General features: G+C 32.8%; 2 protein-coding genes across 2 annotated transcripts; both read right to left on the reverse strand.

The window, feature by feature from the left end:
- Positions 1 to 533: 533 nt before the first annotated feature.
- LOC132633166 (transcription factor ICE1-like) lies at positions 534 to 4,262 on the reverse strand. Its single transcript, XM_060349399.1, has 4 exons — positions 2,907 to 4,262; positions 1,396 to 1,632; positions 1,059 to 1,229; positions 534 to 841 (listed from the first exon to the last, which is right to left on the reverse strand). Exons 1-4 carry the CDS (start codon positions 3,921 to 3,923, stop codon positions 758 to 760), a joined length of 1,509 nt encoding a protein of 502 aa, XP_060205382.1. The 5' UTR covers positions 3,924 to 4,262; the 3' UTR covers positions 534 to 757.
- A 4,858-nt stretch (positions 4,263 to 9,120) lies between these two features.
- Positions 9,121 to 21,189, reverse strand: LOC132631502 (glycine-rich RNA-binding protein 1-like). Its single transcript, XM_060347074.1, has 4 exons — positions 21,086 to 21,189; positions 20,877 to 21,027; positions 10,150 to 10,155; positions 9,121 to 9,204 (listed from the first exon to the last, which is right to left on the reverse strand). Exons 1-4 carry the CDS (start codon positions 21,187 to 21,189, stop codon positions 9,121 to 9,123), a joined length of 345 nt encoding a protein of 114 aa, XP_060203057.1.
- Positions 21,190 to 23,407: the final 2,218 nt, after the last annotated feature.

Consider the following 23,407-nt stretch of genomic DNA (forward strand, 5'->3'; position numbering starts at 1 on the left):
TTAAAGATTTTCTTCTTCGTCTTCATTGTAGGATAAAGGGTTCAGACATGGATTGAAGATACATGTCCTGCTGCTTTTTTCTTTTAGGTGATAGGGTTTTGTTAGAGGATGGAATTCTCAAGCTTAACAAAACTCATTTGTATACCACGTGAAAGAACATGAAAATTGAACTTAATAACCTTATGAGTAGCGTGACTTTAGACCATTATTAACCCCTCTTGGATTAGATCCTTGCATTATCATTGTGGAAAGAAGTATATTCTTTCAACAAATTTTCATGGTAAGAACTCAAATGGTGCTCAACTACATGTTTTCTATCGTGATTCAATTAAATAGAGTTCCTAGTATTTGTCGGACAAAAATTAATGCTGCAAATGTTATTCCATTAATCGGGTTTTGATTAAGCAGAATTTACATTCAATCGAGGGGTCATTCATTCATATCGAAAGAATTCTCAGCTGAAGTGAAAAGCAGCTGCAACTAAGGGGATCAATCAATTGCTTGGTATGTAAAAAATGTCTGAATAAAGAGGGTTATGATGAGCTAAGAACTTATGACTGGAAAATCATAGCATTCAAGTTTTGGAGCTTCTAAGCATACGCTCAATGTTTCTCCTAAAGAAAACACAAATACAATTGGCTAATAGATTGAAAATATCAGTAAACTACAAAAGGAGCATAGAAAGTCTTGAGGTTTGAAAGCTAGAGCCTGAGGCCCAAAATCTTGGATAGAACCTCTCTTTGTAAACCACAACAGCTTACATCATCCCATGGAAGCCAGCAGAGTCCAGCAACACTGCTTTGATTTGTTCTGGATGGATGTCTTGACCTTCTTTAGATTGCTGCAATTAAACACAATCTAAAATTAATACTACAAGTCAAAGAACTGTATCCACAACTCAAAATAGTAATATTTTGAAGGCTTGTTATAGTAATAGGTTGGACATTCCAGAAAGATATTGCACAGAGCTGATGGGACTTCAATTCTCCACCTACAAACCTTCTTGCTCACATGAAGCATTTTCTAAAATAAGATGGAAGTTCAGAGAAAGAAGGTACCTCAGCTCGGAAGATATCCAACGCAAACCCATTGAAGCAGCTGATAACAGCCTGTTGAATATCCAGTCCAAGATTGTCCAGAGCCCTCATTGTTGAGAGTAAAAGGCCTGGTCTGCGGCTGCAAAACATATGGATATTCACCGCTCTTCCTTCTCTTGCCCTTACTTCAACCTACAAGTACAAAAAGAGCTGCATGCATCATCTCAAACCAATAACATACTAACGAATGGAAAAGAAAAAAAGAGCAAAAAGTTCCGAATATCAACATTTATGCACATCTAATGGGAAAGAGATGCCAGTATTAGGTTTCTTTAGGGTAAAAGGAAGAACATTTTACCCTTGCAGGTTGTCCAGTAGGGCTAGACAGTGGACTTGCAAATGAACTTGGACAAAGTTCTTCCTTGATACGACCAGGTAGAGCTGTTGCAGTTGGCGTTAAAGGATAGAAGCTTGTTGTCGGAGTCAATGAAGAGTTCGGTGGAGTGGACTCCAGCTCATTATGCAGGTCATTGATTTTTTGTAGAAGCTCCTTTAAGTACTCAATCGCATCTCCTAAGATTGAAGCCCTGTCCATCTGCCAACATGCAAACAAAATCACAAACCGATTCCATGCACAGAAATTGCTTAAGGTTCTCCACCAATTCAATTTGAACCAAAGATGAAGCTTCCAGTATTAGGAATTCAAGAAGACGAGATATCTCGTTTCATTCAACAAGCTTAAAACAAGTACCAAGATTCTGTAGGACTGATATCAGATTAAAGTTGAGAAAGATGTCTGAGAAAATCAGGACTAACCAGCAGGAGTTAACTATTTGATTTTAATCACCATAAGTTTCTCCTAGACAAATTTTCCTCTCTGCATTTTGCATGAACCTTTGAGGCATTTTAATAATTTCCTATACACGGGTTTAGTTTAGGGGCTCTACAACTATTTCGTCATTACTAGTAAATCATCCACAAATGTTGGCATCAACAATAGCTAATCAAACTATATGACTATCTAGGATATTTGAGTGCGGGAACGAATGGTAGGAACTCAGAACAGATCCCAGCCCCTCTCCTGGTGGATAAGGTAGTGAGGGGGCTGCCAAAGAAACTAGTCGTCTCTGTAAACACTGATTCAAGGCCTAGTTGAATTACGGCTATTCTCACTAATCTTTATTTCCCTTCTCATCCAGCTTGAGATCGGTTTATGTCAATCAGGATTCAGGCTTTAAGACAGCACTACTGGGCCCGCAGCTTCGAGAAGCTGAGAGGCTAAAGAAAAAGTCAAGACCATCAACCTCGTTAAGAGTCATTCCACCCCAGTGGGTGAAGAGGTTGATGTCAGGCGAGCAATCAATATTATCTTGGTTGGACAAGGGCGGTTTCCATTCCCTCGCCAAGGGGTAAACAGTGATTTCTCGTCCCAATGGCCACTTATTAAAACAACATGCAAAAAAAAAAAAAAAAAAAAAAAAATCATGTTAAAACAAGTGAGTGAACTAGATAACACTCTTAATGAGTTACTGTAAGGGAGGTACCTTTCAAGAATAGTTCCATTCCCTATGTGGTCCAAAATTAAGATGCTTTTTAAAAAATCAGCTCATAGAGTCCATGTGAGTGAATTAAATGCTATACTATCTCAATTGTACTTAACTGACAAACCTTTTGAACTACGCAAAACTCAAAACTTGCAAGTCATAAACAAACAAAACTAACGCCTAAGTAAACAACAAATAAATAAATCCTTAATAAAAGCTAAGTAAACAACAAATAAATAAATACATAAAACTTACACTCTGATGATTGTAAATGGCTAAAAACATGTTAAATTCATATAATAAAAATTGACGAGAATTATGTTACCTTACTAATCTTTGGAACAACAGATCTCAACATGTAAAGTCTATCATTGAGTTTCTTTCTACGACGTCGTTCAGCCATCAGATTCTTAGCCGGAAGACCTTTTTTCTTGCCTTTCTGATCAACACCAGTAACAGTACTTGTTGCATTTGAACTATTTCCACCATTTTTATTACTAACACCACTATCCTCAACCTTGCTATTAGTATTCTCAACAAAATCATCAGAATCATAATTCAAAGTAGACCCATCAATACTAACATCTTCAAATTCATCTCCATTACTGTATTTCCTCTTCCTTTCATCATTCACTTCTTTATTGCTTGAAGACTGACCAATTTCATTACCCCCATTAGCCAAGTTTTTCCTAAGTGCAGCTCTTTTTTGGAATAAAGTTGGTTGTGCACCAATTGAAGCAAAATTATCAAGGGGTTTTAATAACTTAGACCTATTAGCAAGAAACATAGAGTTGTTTTCATTCACAGAATCTCCAAATGTTGGGTTTAAACCAAACCCAACAGTTGTTTGAGGTATTTGAAGCAGGTTTGAAGAACATGGAAACTGAGTAAAAGAAGTCAAATTGTTTGTACCCATTTGGTTTTGCGAAGTAAAATCATGAAACCCACCGCTTAAATCAAATGTGTTATCCAATGGGTTGTTTGATAAAGAACCAAGCAAAAGTGGAATGGTTGTTTTTTGGGTTAAAAAGAAATGGTTGTTAAAAGCAGATGAAGGTGAACATGAAGAAGAAGAATCAACTGGCTGAAGAAGTAAATTGTTTGTCTCATTGGCTACTTCATTGAAATTTGAAGTGAAAGATATGTGGCTTTGCATGTTATTGTTGTTGTTGTTGTACCAATCAACATCTTCAACATCAAGCATAGATTTGAAAGTTGAAAGTGCACCCATTTCCAGTTCATCTTTGTTGTTATTTTGGTTGTTGTTTTGATGAACCCATGTACCTGTTTCTTCATCTTCTTTTTGGTCCATCCATCCCATACCATTCACTCCAGATAACATTTTTTTTTTTTTTTTTTTGTAAAACAAAGAAGTTTACAGAAAGAACAATAAAAAAGGGGAGTTAAAGAGAAGCAGAAAAAAAGGAAAGACGTAAGCAAGATGGCAGAGAAGAAAGGGGAATGGCTTTATATGTGACAATAGCTAAGAACGTTACAGAGAGAGACTCTTGTTATGTTATGATGATTATTTATACTAGTAATTATTACTACTACACTTTCTGTTTCTGCAAATCCACAATATTAGTGTTTGCATATTAAGCTTTTGTTTGGTCATGAAAATTTTGCCAACTGTTTTGAGTTTGGAATTATTAGTTTTTTTTGGCTGGTTGTTTGATCTTTGAAGGAAACTACAAATGGAAGGGAGGAGATAAAGTTTGGCATAAATCTAGGCTTTATTATATAATGAGCTATACATAACTAATTATGACTAAACTGCCAAATCTTCGATTAAGATGACATCAATTTGTCTTTTTTCCACTCTACTTTTATTTTACGGCCAAGGCTCAAATATGCCTTGACCTTTGTGAAATTGTACACATTTATCCGTCGTTAAAAGGTTGGCGCAAAGATGCTTCTAACTTTTTTTTTTGCCACACATGCCTTTGAGTTAACGAAAAATATTGGAGGGCATATTTGTTCAGTTTCGCAAACGTTAGGGGCATATTTGAGCCTTTGAAATTCTTGAATATTATGGCATAAAATATCATTACATTCCAAAACATAAAAAAATATTTGTAATTACAATCCATCCACTATTGCATTACATCAAAAGTATACAACTAAAAGAGCAGATGCAATTACAGCTATCTTTTAAAGACTGTTTTCACAAACAAGAGCATCATTTTCCCTTTTCAAAAGATTTTTTTTTACTGATGATAATACCATTTTTATTTTTCAATTTATTGATGATCTGGATAGTTCTTAATGAATATTTTTTTGTCTTCTCAGTTCCAATATCTACACAATAATGGATGCAACAATTACCGCAATAAAACATAAACATAAAAAAGGAGATAACTTACATTAGACTTATGACACATGAAACAATTTCTCCCGCAGTGCTCAAAATTTCGATAATAATAATAGAAAGAGTATCACATTTTAAGCATTTATACGGTTTCTTACATAACATTCAATGTGGTTTGGCCCTTTCGTGAATTCACGCATGACCGAAATTTAGTAGAATTATTTGAAGTCCATAAATGAGATGGAGTGCAGTAACTCCACGTCCACAAACCCTTTCACAACTCCACATCCACAAACCCTTCCGCAGCCATTTGAAGAACTCGAAGCTTCCGACATTTCATAAACAAGTGAAAGAATAAGAGAGAAAAGTGAGGGGTTGTACGATAAGTGTGAAGTTTCAAAATGCAATTGCAATAAATCATTGGCTAGCATAAAGTGCACTACAAAAAAAATCTGAGAACTATTTGTGCCATAATATTCAGGAATTTCAAAGGCTCAAATATGCCCCTAATGTTTGCGAAACTGAACAAATATGCCCTTCAATATTTTCCGTTAACTCAAGGGCACGTATGGCAAAAAAAAAACGTTAGGGGCATCTTTGCACCAACCTTTTAACGACGGGCAAATGTGTACAATTTCGTAAAGGTTAGGGGCATATTTGGACTTTAACCGTTTATTTTATTGTGGTTTCCCATCCTTCGATAGTTGCATTGGGAGCAGATTAAAATTTTAAAAAAAGTGTCAAAAGCAGTAATATTTCACTAAGGGGTCGTTTGGTAACTAGTTAGGATTATGCAGGTATTAATTATGCAGGTATTAGTAATGCGAGTATTAGTTATGTAGGGTTTAGTTATGCATAAATTATTTCTTTAGATGTTAGTTTGTTATACTAGAAGTTAATAATATGTACTTCTTAAAATTAAAATATTATTTATTTAAAAAATATTAAATATTATATTAAAAATTATATAAAAATATGGTTTAGAAAAGGAAAGTGTTTAAGTGGGGGTTGATAGGGGTAATATTGTCATTTCAACTTTTTATTCGTGTATTAGTTATTCCATCTTCTACCCGTATAAAATAATACATAGATTCCCTCATAACATATACATGTATTAGTTATGCAGGTTTCTAAATTGCAAACCAAACGCCGTACTAATTTTATACATGAATAACTTAATTCCTAACTAGCTACCAAACACAGTATAAGTATGCAGAATTTAATACATGAATAAGGTATCTCTTTATTAGCTACCAAACATGGTATAAGTTAATGCAAAAATTAATACATAAATAACATGTCTCTTGTCCAGCTACCAAACGACCCCTAGGAGGATTTCCAACATATAACGAAGTAAATATAGGAAGAAGGGGAATCAACATCTATTATATATACACAAAAAGTAAGTTTGAAATTAAACACAAAAAAAAAAAATCTTTGTAGCCATGTTTTTATTTGAACTAATTTCTTGGCACGTGCGTTGCACGTGAAACCGAGTCATGTAGTATATATTTGTGTAAAATAATATTAATATCATTACAAAAATTAAATAAATAATCATACATGAAAGAATAATGTAAGTTCCGATCAACATGATCGACGTATAGTAACTTGTTTGTTGTATTAAAATGATGAAATATCGTCTGAACCTACAAAAATGGACAATACAAGTTTAATTAGGTCCATTTTTTTTCTTCTTATATTTGTTTTATGAGGTACAAACATGTGATTGAACGTATCCTACATAATACTTCTGTATAGGTGATATTCCCGGTGTATGTTCATTACGGTCTTTTTAATAGCTAGGTTGGCCTAATGGCTTTATAAATTAAGACTCTAGCTTCGCAAAAGCCGGGGATTGTTTTTTCATCTTTCATTTTTTTTTAAATCCACCTTTATTTTCAGTTAATCTCCCCATAAAGTAACAATTCTATGATCACATATATGTTTTAAAATCATAAATTGCACATGTGTTGCACGCACGTATATGCCTATTCACGTCGTATAAAATTTTGTAAAATAGTTCATTAAAGATAACAACAATTTGTCTTCTTCAACTCTACTTTTATTTTAATTTTTCGTGGAGTATCTGATATATGTATTGGAACTCGATTAAATGTGAATACGAGTCAAGATCCTGAAGATTCAAAATATAACGAACACACTAATTATGAAGAAACTGTCAAATCTTCAATAAAGATGACAACAATTTGTCCTCGTCCACTCTACTTCTTTTATTTTATTGTTGTTTTTCATTCAGTGTTTGATCGATGCATTGGGGGCAGATTAAATTTAAATACGTGTCAAAAATAGTAGTAGAATCAAAATTTTCACTAAGAGGATTTTCAACGTATAACGAAGTAAATATAGGAAGAAGTGGAGTCAACATCCATTATATATACATCAAAAGTAATTTTGACCTTGTATATATACAATAATTTTTTGACGAACCCCCTTGTGTTGTCCTAAGTCTGCCCATGATCGAGAAGCCCCATATTGAGGGTAAAATGCTCAATAAAAATAATTTCATACTCAGAATTCGAGCCCAAAATTTTTAATAAAAATAAACGAATACTTATCAATCCATCACAACCTTGTTTAATCCACTTCTAATTTTTGCTTACCCCCTCAAAACCTCTTCCATTTTGAATGCCCTTTTCTGTTTTTTTTTTCTCTCTTCTTTCTTTATTTCTACTTTTGATGATAATATTATTTCTTGTAAAAATATTTTTGTTTTGTAACTTTAGTGTTTGATTATGCTTATGCGCACCAAAATACTCTATTAAATATCTACTAACTCTCATCAATACATGTATCGAATAATTCTACCTATCATATTTAAACAGATAAGAAAGAATCACGTGACTTTCATTAACTCATACTAATAAGTACTTTAAAAATTTCCTGTATGTTAGAAATTTAGAAAGCAAATACTCCAGTCTCTAGTCTCTACATAAGAACAACGGAAAAATAGAAGACTGCATAAGGAATATTTTTCCCCTTAGATTATTTATAAGAGAGCTGCAGTAAAATGCATTGACAACCAATGAAATTTCCTCATTATCTTCCAATTACAAAATAACCTTTCCAACGTGGCAGTTTTTGTGCAAATTATACGAGCCCACGCAGTAAACACACATAAAATTACTAAATGAAAGACTGGGTTAAATCATACTGGGGAACCAATGAAAAAGCTCAACATGGAGCAGCGTGACTGAAAGTAAACGGTCATTTTACGTATATACGGGAAGCTCCTGCATTCCCCTTTGTTAATAGTAGTAAAATTTCTACTTTTGAAGAAAATATTATTTCGTGTAAAAGTATTTTTGTTTTGTAACTTTAGTGTTTGATTCTGCTTACGCGCGCTAAAATACTCTATCAAATATCTACCAATTCTCATCAGGTATCGAATAATTCTACCTATCATATTAGACAGATAAGAAAGAATCATGTGACATTCATTAACCTCATACTAATAGGTAGGATTAAATGGTCAGATAATTTTGTAATCTTTTACAAATTATTTTTATATGTCTTTTTTGTAATTTATTGTCATGTATATGAAATTTGAATTAAACACACAACAAAGCTTTGTAAAGTCATTTGTCTATTCGAACTAATTTCTCGGCACGTGCGTTGCACATGATACCGAGTCATGTAGTATATGTTTGTGTAAATAACATTAATATCATTAAAAAAAAATTATACATGAAAGGATAATGTAAGTTCCTATATACGTGGATCATCGTATAATTTGAATCTTTCATCAACGTAACAAAAGGTATAAAAGTTACGACCAAATAATGTGGTGCAACAGAGCTGTTCTTCCCTTAACCTTTAAGGAGGATCAATTCCTAACTAATTTTATACACAACAAAAAACAGCGCTTACTAACACTTTAAATTGAAATTGACTTTTTTGATATATTTTTCATGCAACACCAATCAACAGTTGAAAAAAAAAATCCTTTCAAATTATCGTCAAAATTCAGTCCTTTTTGTAGTAATCCTCGTTATTTCTCCGTGGCACGCTAAGCTCAACTTGGTACTTTCAATCACTTCACGCAATTGCTTTTTCTGTATCCACTTTTTCTTCTTCATTTGTCGTGAATACTGCAACTTGGCTTCTTCCATATCTTCATCCAATTGCTTTTTCCACATCTCTTTTTTCCTCTTCACTTGTTGTTCATCAAATTCTTCTTCACCAATCAGCAACAAAATTTTGTTTGCTCTCATGCAAAGACTTCGCCTTTTCGATTTCTCCAACCATTTGCTTTTCCCCCAGGTCCCTTTTTCTTCTTGCAACAATTAGTCATCTTGTTTGAACAAATATAATAAGTAAAAACCTAAATTTTTGTCTGATAACAAAGTATAATACTAACTAAAAATCTAATGAAAACATGTAAAAGATAAAATTACGGTGAGTACAAAACTAAGGACATTAAGAAAATATATAGCAAAAATTAAGCCAATTCTCCATCTCCTATATGAAAAGTGAATTATTTTCCTAAACTAAATATATGCAACGTAAAGTTTCCTAAAAACCATTTTAGTTTCCTAAACTATTAAAGTTGTGCAATCAAATATGGAAATTTGCTAGATGAAGAGAACCACGTACATTAATTGTGACGTTGGTTTCTTGATCACAGAGGTAGTAATCAACTAGTTATATGTGTTAATACCATTTGACCATGTTTTAACCAAGTGTCTTAAACAAATGGGTTATCCTAAATTTGAGCGGGTCGAAATATGCTTAGTTAATAAATGTGCAGGTTAACGACCACCCAAAAGTTAGTTGGATTTATATGATCTAAGTCAAGTCCACAACAAGCATATGATAGTAATATTAAGTCCACAACAAGCATGTATGAATAATTCTACCTATCATATTTAGACATATAAGAAAGAATCATGTGACATTCATTAACCTCATACTAATAGGTAGGATTAAATGGCCAGATCATTTTGTAATCCTTTACAAATTATTTTTAATTTTATGTCTTTTTTGTAAGAGATCTTTATTGTTATGTATATGAAATTTGAATTTAACACACAAAAAATCTTTGTAAAGTCCTTTGTCCATTCGAACTAATTTCTCGGCACGTGTATTGCACGTGATACCGAGTCATGTAGTATATGTTTGTGTAAAATAACATTAATATCATTAAAAAAAATTATACATGAAAGGATAATGTAAGTTCCTATAGAAGATGATCATCGTATAATGACTTGCTTGTTGTATCAAAATGATTGAATATCACCTGAACCTACAAAAATAAAGATAAAAATTTGATTAATATTAGGTCCATTTTTTTCTTATATTTGTTTTATGAAGTGCAAACATGTGATTGAACGTATCCTACATAATAGTTCCATATAGGCGATATTCCTGGTGTATGTTCATTTCAGTCTTGTTAATTGCTAGGTTGGCATAATGACTTTATAAATTAAGACTCTAAACTCACAAAAGCCGAGGATTGATTCATAATCTTTCAGTTTTTCAAAAATTGACCTTTATTTTTAGTAAATTTCCATCACTCCCTTGTATTAACAAAGATTTTAAGGTCAAATTAGTAAACCATGGTATATAGCAAGCAAGGGCATGACCTAGTGGTCAATGAAATGGGTTGAGAACATGTCTCAAATTAAGTAGGTGTTTTGCCATAAACCAAATATTTTTTACTTTCTTTGGAATTTTTGAAGTTGTAGTTGTGTTTGGTTATAGTTTTTGCAAAAGATATTTGGTTGGTTGAATGTATTGAAAGTGAAAAAAGTCAAAATAAGGTTTTAGGTGTTTTCCAAATTTCAAATACAACTTCATTGCCATATGCGGATTTTCAAATAAAGTGAATAAATTTTTCGGAAAAAAGTGAATAATTCTCATGGCCAAACGGGTCCTTCAATGGAGGCAAAAACACGTGATTTCTTCCTATCTGTCAAAGTTAGTAGGCAGAGGTAGCAAATACCCCGTGAATCTCGTGAAATTAAGTTGAGGTGCGTGCAAGAATAATTTTCTCAAGTACCACATTTGTTTTTTATAACCACATTCCTATCTGTCAAAGTCTTTGTAGACAGAGGTAGCAGAAACCCGTGAAATTTAATTGAAATGCGCACAAGGCTAGTTATCCCAAGTTCCACATTTATGTTTTGAAACCACCTCCCTATTTTGCTAAAATAAATTCTTCCTAATAATTGTATGATCACATCTATGTTTTAAAATCATAAATTGCACGTGTGTTGCACACAATGTCGTTTCACCTAGTATAAGATTTTGTAAAATAGTTCATTAAAAATGACAAGAATTTGTCCTCTTCCACTATACTTTAATTTTGGTTTTCCACGGATTTTCTGATAGCTATATTAGAGCTTAATTAAATGTGAATACGAGTCAAGAATAGAAGCAGAGTCAAGATTTTCACTAAGAAAATTCAAAATATAGTGATGTAGATATAGGAAGAAGGGGAGTCAACATCTATTATATATATGTTTTCTTGTAAATTCTTGGTGTAATACTCACTCGTAAATGATTGGTGTCAGAGTTTCTCACTAATCAGGTGTGATCAATCTCATCCGTGTAAGAATTAGGAATTCCTCTTCCAACTCGTCCCAGGATGGGCGTTATGGCAAAGAACAAGAAGAAAACTAAAAGAGAAATTTGTCCAATAGTAACAAAGGGTGCCTCCACAGGTTGACATCCGATCCAACCGAGTAGTAAGCAATCTGTGGAACGCAACCAAAATATTCCTTGGTGAATCGGGTGAAAAGTTGAACTACGTGCATACATACTTTTAAAAAAGAGTAAAGCTAACAGACATATAAAAATTGGCGCTATTGCGGCTACACCTCTCCATTTGTCAGGTATACTACGAAGAATGACCTGGATCGGTAGAAAATACCATTTTGGCACAATATGAGGCGGGATGGACATCGAATTAGTAGGTGTGTGTGTGTGTGTATATATATATATATATATATATATATATATATATATATATTTCATATTGAGGGTAAAACACTCTCTGATCTGGAATTTTAAGATTATTGATGCTCTATCACTATTAAATTAAATGCAAAAGTAATACAACAAAAAGTTATCCGCACACAATATTTCATATCAAATGGATGTACTTTCTTCTGATCAAGTAATTAATTAAGGTTAAAATACAATTAACGGAAAAGGGTCAAAAATACCCCAAATGTATAGGAAATGACTCACAAATACCCTTCATCCACCAATTGGTCTAAATATACCCCTGACCTATTTTTTTGGCTCAAGAATACCCCTCAAACTAAGACCTTAAACTTGATGGGTTATTTCCAATTTAAAAAAGCCACATGACTTGTTATGATAGGCTGCATATATTATTTAGTTTAAAAGGTTAACCCGCTCCTTTTAAATCTAAACCCCTGACTCGTTTAATCTTTTCCCGTTTCTTTTAATCTAAACCCACATTGTATGCATCACACGAATTAATTTATCTGCAGAAAACATCGTGTACGTTAAACTACTAATATCAAATTAAAGCAATGCCCATTTGATTGAACAAAAATACCCTAAGAACAACAAATAATAGGAGCCATGCATCTCATATAAAATTCATTAATTCTGAAGCATAAAGTGCAACACAACACATCGTTCCTAACTCATTGAGAATCAGAGAAAAAAGAACTAGTTGAGAATGGCACTTAACCTGCTAGTTCCTTCTGCCTATTTCCCCTGTTAATCCAGCATCAGTGACCCTTAAGGATACTGGAGGAATTGCAATTTATTGGGGTCAGAATGAAAATGGAGGCACCTTAGCATAAACTTGTACCACTAGGAAATTACTAAATTGTTAGTTTCATGATCAATCGTGTTAAGATCTGACAAAATCAATTGGGTTTAAAAGTGCGTGGGTTTAATTCTTAAATTAAATAATATAATATATGTGGCTAATCATAATAAGCCATGCGGTTTTTAAAATTGGAAATAACCCATCAAGTTTAAGGTGTTAGTTTGAGGGGTATTCTTGAGCCAAAAAAATAGATTGGGGTGTAATTTTTAGACCAATAGGTGGATGAAGGGTATTTGTGAGCCATTTCCCATACGTTAGGGGTATTTTTGGCACTTTTCCGTACAAATAATAATTGGTGTTCAAGCACACCACAAGTTACTATGTGGGTTCGCATCTGACTAGACCCTCACCAACAACAACGTGAACACGCATGTAGGCAATCAACTGCATTATTAAGATTTATCATCACTTTCCTCAATTTCAAAAAGTAACTTTAATAAATTTCCTCCACATTCTTTTTTCTTTTTTCGTTTTGCGAACTTGAAAATAGTGATCTTGCATATATTCAATATTGAGTGTGAAACACTTCTTGATAAAGGCGGTCTTTATCTAAGGTTTGAATTTGACATCTCTAATTAAAAATGAAGGAATACTTATGACTCCATCACAATCTTGATAAATATACTTCTAATACTTGTTTTTACCTCCCTCAAAACCTCTTCCATTTTGCATGCCCTTATTTATTGTAAAAATATTTTAATGTAATTTTAGTGTTTGTTTTTGTTTTTGTTTTTGTTTGCACACATCTAAAACTAACTCTCATCATCATAGATATCAATGGAGTGAATTCCCTAAATGGCCACTCATGTTTTAGGAATTGCCTCCTAAAATTATTTTTGTTTCTTTTAGGACTAAAGTATCACCCAACTATCCCTATGTCACGCCCCGAACCTGGGCCTGGACGTAAGACGCACCCGCTGCTTGACTGCATGTGACCGAGCGAAACAACTGGCTGGCTGAATCAACATGTGAAACCAAAACATAACTAATTTATAAATTAAAACTAACACATATTGATTAACTAAAAGTCTGACTGAAATATCATAATGCGAAAAATACTTAGACAATCTGAACATATCTGAAAGTAGCCAACATGGCTAAACCAAAACAACTGAACGACTGAGTATAACTGTCTACAAGGCTAACATAACAAATATCTGACTGTCTGGACTGTGTCTATGAAGCCTCTAAGAATACTGAATAATAAAGTTGTTTATAAACTGAAATAACTGGATAGCTGACAACGCCCCGAAGGAATTTGGGGCTCACCAGTAGCTGATACGTGCACTCCTAAATAGCTGAGTCGTCAACCTGTATATCGTTGCCTGCATCGGCAATAAAAAGGGACATCAACACATTTGAATTGTACTGGTATGTAAAGCAACTGAAGCAATAAAGTACTGAGACTGAAACTGATAACTGTAACTGTAATAGCAAGGAAGTAGAGATATGAATACTCCCTGCTCTGTATCTGAATCATCTGTATTATCTGTGTTTGTATATGTGGGGCCTCGACCCAATAATAATTGAACGCTATAGCCTCGGCCTAGTAGTGCGTCAGTCAATGGCCTCGGCCATGTATACGTATACACAAGACTGTACTCTGCCCTTGGCAAAAATCACATATGTTTAATTATGGATAATTAATAAGGACTGAGACCATAATAACAATGAACAATGCTGAATTGAAATAGACATGCTGGACTGAATTGAAAACACTGACTGTTTCTGAGCATACTGAATCTCTGGACTGAGACTCGTGTGGTAACAATACATAAGTCTATAAAGATTATGTGCTGAGTTCATGATTCAAATTGACAACCATGAATGAATTCTGTAACTGCAACCCTAGAAGATAACAGTTCTATAACATATCATGAAATTAGGGCTAAACTGTATTTTGAGTCAAATTACTGACAAGTATGAAGAATGAGACATAGGGAGAATCATGAACATTCCCTAATGTAGATAGTTAGCCTCACATACCTTAATTCCAGCCTTTGAGCGTAATACAACGTTCGTCAACCCTTTCAACTTTGATCTATACTAATACAAGTCAAAGGGATTCTATATTAGCAATAATATCCATGCTTTGGTCATCTAAGCATTTTATCAAACACTTGGTGGGCATAAAGCTCCACAATCTCCATTAATGGTGTTTCTTCACCCAATTCTCATTCTATTACTTCGAAGTGATTCTACAATCTCAATTCGATGAAAGTAACATCATTCTTCATCACTCATATGACTACAACAATCCCAAGTTAATAATCCAAACCCTAGCATAGAAGTATTACCTTTTGAAGTTCAATCCTCTTGAATTCGGATTCTAGGGTTCCTTTGTCCAAGACGAAGATTCAATCGATAATCTATGGAATAGATTAGGATTCTAGCATTAATCTTTGTTAGATTGATGTAATAATCAATGGGGTTTGAGTAAGAACTCACCTTGTATGCTTTGTGGAAGCCCTAGAGTGTTTTCTCTCCAAAAAGATGGTTTAGGAAGAAGTGGGAATTTTTTTTCGAAGTTGGATACATATAAAATTCGAAAAAGGGAAATTCAGGCATAATTTGGCCTGGTGCGTCGCCCAAGGCGGGGCACTAGGCCTATATTACAGGCCCTGATGAAAATTTATGCTTTCTGCAAATTTGGATTGGGGCGGCGCCCTAGGCCATTCTGACAGCGTTTGGTAGAATGGGCATAACTCCTAGCAGAAAACTCTATTTTGGCTACATAATATACCGTTGGAAAGATATTTCAAAGGGATACAACTTTCATGTTTTACGTTTTCTCAAATTCCCAACAGATTTTCACGAAATTGGGATGGAAAGCACACATATCAAAACTTAGCCGATTCTATCGAAATCTGAGCACCCCTCTATTTGCCATTTTGAGATGATCATATCTCCTTGATCCGGAACCCGATTGGCCTGATCCTTATATGCTTGGAAAGGTATTTCTACGTACTACAACTTTCATTAAGGGTACTTTCCCAAATTCCCAAATTCCCAAATAATAAAGGAGTTATGGCTGCCCGGAATAGGCCTATCAACCATTTTTGCAAAACGTTCAAACCTTCAGTTTTCCACTAAAACTCTAATGATACGAGCCTAACTTTTGCTCTAAGATACGGGGTATAACACCCTATTCCTTAGAATTTGTTAAATACTACAAAATCCTCCTTCTCTCCTAAGTGTCATGCTATGTCACATTAAAATTCTAATTTTTAACAATAAACTTATTTAACTCATAGAAACCCATTTAACCCAACCCAACTCATGTCACCGATTTAGATCCGATTAAAAAACATTCAAAGAGACGATTTTATATCTGATAAAAAGACAATACTTTTCTGAAATATTAATACCTATCAATAACGATAAAGCATAAACAAAAAGCCTAAACTTTCTGTATAAATTTGAGTAAAAGTACGTTTACCCTTTTTCTGGTCTAAAAGTGTGAGTTCTTGGACCTAATGCTACGAACCAATGAATCGTATATATATTTAGCATAATATATTTTGGTGTAAAACGCATAAGTATTAGATATAGTTTTCCAAAAAATATATAAAGAAAAAGAGCTAAAGTTTGGAATCAGCATCAAATGAGGGTAAGTGAGAGTTCAAACTTTAGTAGATAAAATTGTTTAATTTGCACCGGTAATGACTCAACACAAAGTTCAATAGTGCTGAACGATTACAACTGCTATTAGACCCGGTTATTAAAATATTATGCCTTCATATTTTGGAGTGTTGAAATATGGTGGACAAATTTTTTATTTTTATTTTTATTCAATATTAAGGTGTTTAACTCTAAGATTTTTGTATGCTACGAGTTGTCCTACCAATTTTTTTTTTTTTCCGGAAGTTGGACAAATATTAACTATAATTTGTTGATTTTGTGCTAGCTAGTTTGGTTGTTCAAGTTTGGAAGAATTTTTAGAGAAGTTGCGGATACTTCTGTTTGCTGTCCAAAATTCCCCAGCTACCGCAAAATAACGGGTATAAAATCAGGTATCAAACCTTTGTGTCTTCCCATGGTTTCATACGATATAAAATCAGGTATAACATCGCTTCTTTGGATATATTTTGGTCTAAATCGGATATAAGACATGGGTTGGGTTGGGTTAAATGGGTAAACCCATGAGTTAAATGAATTTATTTTTTAAAAAAATAGAATTTTAATGTGACATGGCATGCCACTTAGGAGAAAAGGAGGGTTTTGTGGTGTTTAGTATATTCTGAGAAAAATAGGGATAGTTGAGTGATACTAGAACAAAAGTGATTTTAGGAGGCAATTCCTAAAACATGGGTGACTTAATTCTTGAATAATTCTACCTACCAAACTTAGACATATAAGAAAGAATCATGTGAAATTCAGTAACCTCATACCAGGTAGAATTTAACAGTCAGATAATTTTGTAATTTTTTACGAATTATTATTGATTTCATGTCTTTTTTTATAAGAGATCTTTATTTCTATGTATAAGAAATTTGAATTTAACACACAAAAAAATCCTTGTAAAGCCCTTTTTGTATTGAAATTGTACGAAGTTGTGCTTGCTTATTTTCTCTATTTTTAACCCATCTTTTCCTGTAAATCATTTCAAAGTAAATGGGGATGGGCGATTGGGCGTATGTACATTTCAGAAAATGTCATTTAATCTTGTGGTCTTAAACATGTGCAAATGTTGAAATTAAAAGTTGCGGAAGTAAGAAAGAGACAATTTTTTTGACATAGACTGAAAAAAGAGTAAGGGAAAAAATTGAAACAGGGGGAATGGTACTCTATATTTTATTCTTATTTCACTATAGTTAAGTCAAAGATGGAACACCAGTATATCAATTGATCACCAAATATAAAACCTTGGAAACATAGTTTCCCAAATAGATAGATTTTTTTAGAGCATTTATTATGCGTCTGCGCTATTATAGTAATAATATCATTATATATCTTGTCCTGGATATCTTATGTTTTCATTTCTTTACATTTAAATTCAAAAGTTTAAGCACCTTAACTCTGAAAATTGTAGTGCATATCTCATGACTTACTGATATTGTTGATTAAATGAATTATACGTGTGTGTACGTGTCTGTGTATATTAAACTGATTTTAAATCTATATATAATATAAAGGTAGGCATGGACAAGGTGATGTGACACTTTCCTATAGCCTCTATTTCTATTTATCTTTTTTTGGCTTTTTCTCAATTAAAAAATTTATGTTCTGGGTTAAAAAAAAAATAAAAGTCATGTCTCTTGATTGAAGCAATTAAGAATTACATTGGCTAATAGTTGATTAATATAAAATGAGTAACGTATGACACGTCCTTTAGCCATGAATCAAATTAATGCTCTTAATACTCATATTTTACTCCATATTTTAGAATGAAGAAATGGGCACGTTTTTATAGACCTGACTCAAATTGAGGATATATCCTTAAATGTGATGATAATGGAGGATTAATTATTCAACTCATCCTCATATTTTTCCTCTACATAAATAAGCTTCATGCCCTCTCTTTGGATAACATATTCTATAAATCTTTTGAGTTTCTTTTATATTTTTAAAACTTTTTTTTATCAATTTGTAGTCATTTTTTGGCAATACAAAAATTAAATAAGTCGATGCTAAATCTGTGGCGAACTTCCCGCTGGACAACAAAGAAAGGAAAGAAGGGGGTGACAATATTAGAATAGAGAGATGGATAGGAAATATCTTTACAGAGATTTCGTTGTTGGTTAGCTTCTTTATGTTTCACTTTCATTTTAAAGGTGATTAACTAATATACAAGTTATGATTCAAAGTAACTTTTGTAAGTTTGTAGTCTTGATGTGTGAGAATTATCATCATGAGACTTTGCACTTTGTGGTGTGGATATATAAATAGTATTCTCAATTTGGTCGGATGAATTAGCTTCCTCGGATATTGCAGTTAAATGACGTTATTCATAATCTACCTTCTGAAGCAGGTACAACACCATTGAGTGGGTTAAGGAAAGATTCCAAGATACCAGAGATGAAATTCCGAGAATGAGGAAGGTGATGTGGCCCCTCTCTTTGGCCAAGAAACGTAATTCTTTTTAATTTTTAAAAAGACCTTTTTTTCCTTATTCCTCTAATTAGAAATGTCTAATACCAATCTTATGAGATTTTAGTTACAAATTCTTCATTTAAGTCTCTTGAGTTTCTTGTCTTTATTATGATCTTTAAAAGAAAATACAAGCTTTTAATTACTATTGTAAATTTTTTACTTCTCTTCCGTTCATACAAATAATATTTATCAATTCATCAAATGTCTAGCAATTATTCTTCTGCAACATTTTGTAATGAGATATGATGAAATGATCCCACAAATTCAAGGTTCTTGCAGGAATTCAAAGAAATCACCATTTTTTCCAATTCTTTCTAACTACTGATTTTCACACTCTCTTGATGTTAAATAAGATGACTTCTATATCTTTCTTTTTTGCAGCTACTTCTTATTCTTCAAAAGGGTAATAATACCCAAAAGATTAGGCGTTTTAAAATCATCCCTAAAGCAACTTTAATCGTCTTCCCTCAAACATTTAGGCATAAGAAATAGCCAACAATTCTCGATGTCTCTCAATTCTAAAGTTAAGATTTTGAATTGATGTCCTTTTATTGATTTCTCCTAAATTACATTGATCTATTCTGAAGATTTAATATAATTCGATTAATTTGCAGACGTTCCTATGAGAAATACTTATGATATTAGAATTCATGTCCTACCGAGCATCTTATTCCTTTTTGAAAATGGTTTATTTTGTAGCTTTGTAAGATTAATCCACTAAAAATTACTTCTGTGAAGTTTTCCTTACCGAATATTCCTTTTTAGAAGTATTAGTTCATCCTAGACGAATTTGTATTGCAATAAATTTGCAAAATTTAGTTTGCTTTGAAATGATTACTTTAACAAGCGAAGAGAGTTTGAAATTTTTTTTTTCTATAAAATTTATTTCTTTATTTAATATTTTTATGAATCTTTATTTATTTTTTCTTATCATATATATTGCATTAAAATTTTAATACTGTTACATGCAATTTTTTTATCACATAATATTTTCTCATTTTATGTGAACTCCTCTTATTATGACGTGTTCTACTCCACTAAAATAATGTCGAGTCTTTATTTATGATTTTCTCATTCAAACCTTTATTGAGTTAGATTGATTTTTCATACTTAACCTATAATATTTTTCACAATTTTTTTCTGTCAATTAATTTTATACATAATTTTATGATTTGAATCATATTTTTCAAAAATTATGACCGTGCGCAGCGCGGACAAGTATGCTAGTTATATAGTATAACGTAAAGAATTTTATATCATTGATACGATTTAACTATTAATATCAAGTGATTATCTTATTCTTCTTATTATTATATCATGTTTGATATGAACAATCACTTGTTATTATAAATAGAATTTATCCAAATGATATAAATACATAAAACTTAAACTCTTAAATATGCATTGGATTATCCAGATGTTTGCTCTGAATAAAAGGGCAGCTCAGTGCATTAAGTTCATGTATGCGCGAGGTCCAGAAACTTTTGAGTTGTTTGCTCAACAACAATAATAACATACCCAGTAAAATTCACTAAATGGGGTCTGAAGAGTGAGTGAGTAAGGTCATCTTTAATAAAGAGTGTTATACCTTCGTAATGAAACTTTTCGACGTGAATCAAAATTGATAGAGTTCCAAATTGAACGTTAGTGATTAGGTGAAAAATAAAAAAAGAATGACGTTACATTTTATTGAAACTTTGAAATGTGATGTGACGGTTTTATGGGAACTTCATCTTATTGCATAAAATTAAGAGAAAAGACATCATTTCACCCTTGAACTTGGCACGAAAACTCACTTTAGCAACTAAACTTAAGTTGTATTTATATACCCCCGTTAACAAAACTTTCATTTCAATTATTTTCCACCTCTAATGCTGATGTGGCAAAAAAGAAAAAAGAAAAAAAAATTAGGCAAGTAAATGACATAAAAAGGTGGGCCGCTAATATATATATTATTATTATAAAATCAATAAAATAAAATAAAAATGAGCCTTTTCTCTTTCTTCTAAACCACCTCCCCCCCGGGTCCTCTTCCCCCACCCACTTAAATCAACCCCCACCCGCTCCTCTTCCCCACTACTGCCACCTCCACCACCACCTCCTCCTCCATATCCACTTCCACCACGGCTACCACCATCGTATCCACCACCACCACTACCATACCCACTGATTCGACCACTACCAAATCCACCCCCACCTCCATAGCCACCACTATCAAAGTCATAATGTTTTTAAATTTAATTCCAATTCTTAATTTGGAAAAACTTACCAGAATGTTATGAGCTGATTAATTAGGCATTTGAATTTCATCATCTGGGTTGAATATATTACTGAAACATAGTCGTCTTCATCATTGTCGTCGATCAATTTCATCGGGAAAAATGGCGTCGGCCATTACTTTCCGGCCAACCAAACCCACATTAATTAATCTATCTAAGAAATGAATTTCATATTTCTTTTATTATGTAATAAAACACATTAACCAAATTTGTTTACAAAGAAATAGAAAAGAAAAGGAGAAGGACATGGAGAAGGGGAAACAATATTGACGGAAATGGCAGAAAAGAAAAGGAGAATGACATGGAAAATGGAGGTTGGAATTCTTATATATATTTTTATATGGAAAATGGAGGTTGGAAAATGGAGGTTGGAATTCTTATGGAAAATGACATGGAAAACGGAAATGGCAGATGATCTGTTTTGCTCGAGCTTAACACAGATCTGAGCCTCAATTTTTCTCTGTTCAGCTTGGAATTCTTATATATATATTGTTGATGATAATGGAGGTTTGAATGACAAAGATGGGATTTTGTGGTGAAGGCGGCGGCGGCGGTGGTCGGAAGAAGAAAGAGAAAAGGGAGAAGAAGAAGAAAGAGAAAGAGAAAAAATAATAAAATAAAAATAAAAAATGAAGGGTTGGTAATTTTTTATGTGGCAATGACGTGGCAACGATATGGCAACGAAGTAACAATGACATGGCGCGAGTGTAATACACCTCACAATGTGAGAGTGGTATTATTTTTTTAGGGTGAAAAATAATTGAAATGAAAGTTGTTAAGGGGGTATATAAATACAACTTAAGTTTAGTTGCTAAAGTGAATTTTCGTGCCAAGTTCAAGGGTGAAATGATGTCTTTTCTCTAAAATTAAATGCACCAAATACTTTTGAACTCACTTTTCGCAGTTAACTCTAAACAACGCAATAGGAGACTTTTTTGACTATATAAATTGCCTCTTATCCAGGCAAGCCCACCTTCATTACTTGTTTCATTTCTCTTTGAATTTCCTCAAGCCTACTTAGGAGTTATCTTGTTCTCATTTTGTTATTTTAGTTTCATCACCTATTTAATTTTAAAAATAAAAGAAAAGAGAATCTAGATTTCCTTCTCATCCTATTTTAACAATTTCTTTCAAAATTCTTTTTATTATACATCGGAAAAGGGATGAAAAAAAGAGGAGAGAATAATAAGCGAGGTTCAAATCTAGGGAAGGATCTAGAATTTTAAGGTTATTGATGCTCTACTACTATTAAATAAATGCAAAGGTATTTCAACAAAAACATTATCCGCACTCAATATTTCATATCAAATTAACGTACTTTATCCTGATCAAGTACTTAATTAAGGTTAAAATACAATTAATAATGGGTGTTCAAGCACCCACAAGTTACTACATGGATCCCTCCCTGACAAGATCCTCACCAACAACGTGAACATACAAATAATCAACTGAATTATTAAGATTTATCATTACTTTTCTCAATTTCGAAAAGTAATTTGGATCAAAATAGCAGGGAGCAAGTGTATTCACCCCTACCCCCACCCCAAGAATGGAAGCTATACATCCTTGAAGAAATGTTTTCGAATTAATTTAGAATGAATTAGCATATATATAAGCTTTTAGCTCTTTTTATAATACTAAAATATTTGCATCAATTTAATTAGTTTGAATTGTTATAGCATTACACTTCAAGCTTATCGTTCTTTAGATGTTTGGTTTTTATGCTGAGACTCGCTGAGCATTGATCGAACCTCTTAATTTCTCTACATTTTTTTTTTGTACCGTATAGTATCTCTTCCTATCATTATCAAAATATTAAGGAATGCACTTTTAGAAATAACAAAAAACAACAACAATTACAATAAACTAATTGTTACCATCATTCCTATTATTAGTAAGTTCTTGGAGTTTTTTCTTTTCTTTTCCATATCTTCTTACAAAGTTTGAGTATATCCCATTTAGACCAATATGTTGCGTCTTGCTTATTTCAAAAACAAATTTTGCTATCCATTTTTCTTCCTATTATCAAACATATTATATTCAATAGTCTAATGAAAAACTTATTTGTATCGAGTATTTATCTCGTATCAATAAACGCAAGATATGTGACTTTTGTAAACATATTCAACAATTAATCATGTATAAGATACATATTTTAATTTTTAATAAATATTTTTTAACATGATTTTTTTTCAGTAGGAAGAGGGGAAAGAATAATGAAAAAATTAGTCAAAAAAATGAGGAGGCGTTGGGGAAAATAATTAAAGGGGCAGAGCCAAGAAACCCGTGAGGCCTTAAATTTTACCGCACCC

The sequence above is a fragment of the Lycium barbarum genome, chromosome 3 (assembly GCF_019175385.1).
Source record: "Lycium barbarum isolate Lr01 chromosome 3, ASM1917538v2, whole genome shotgun sequence".
NCBI classification, from domain to species: Eukaryota; Viridiplantae; Streptophyta; class Magnoliopsida; order Solanales; family Solanaceae; genus Lycium; species Lycium barbarum.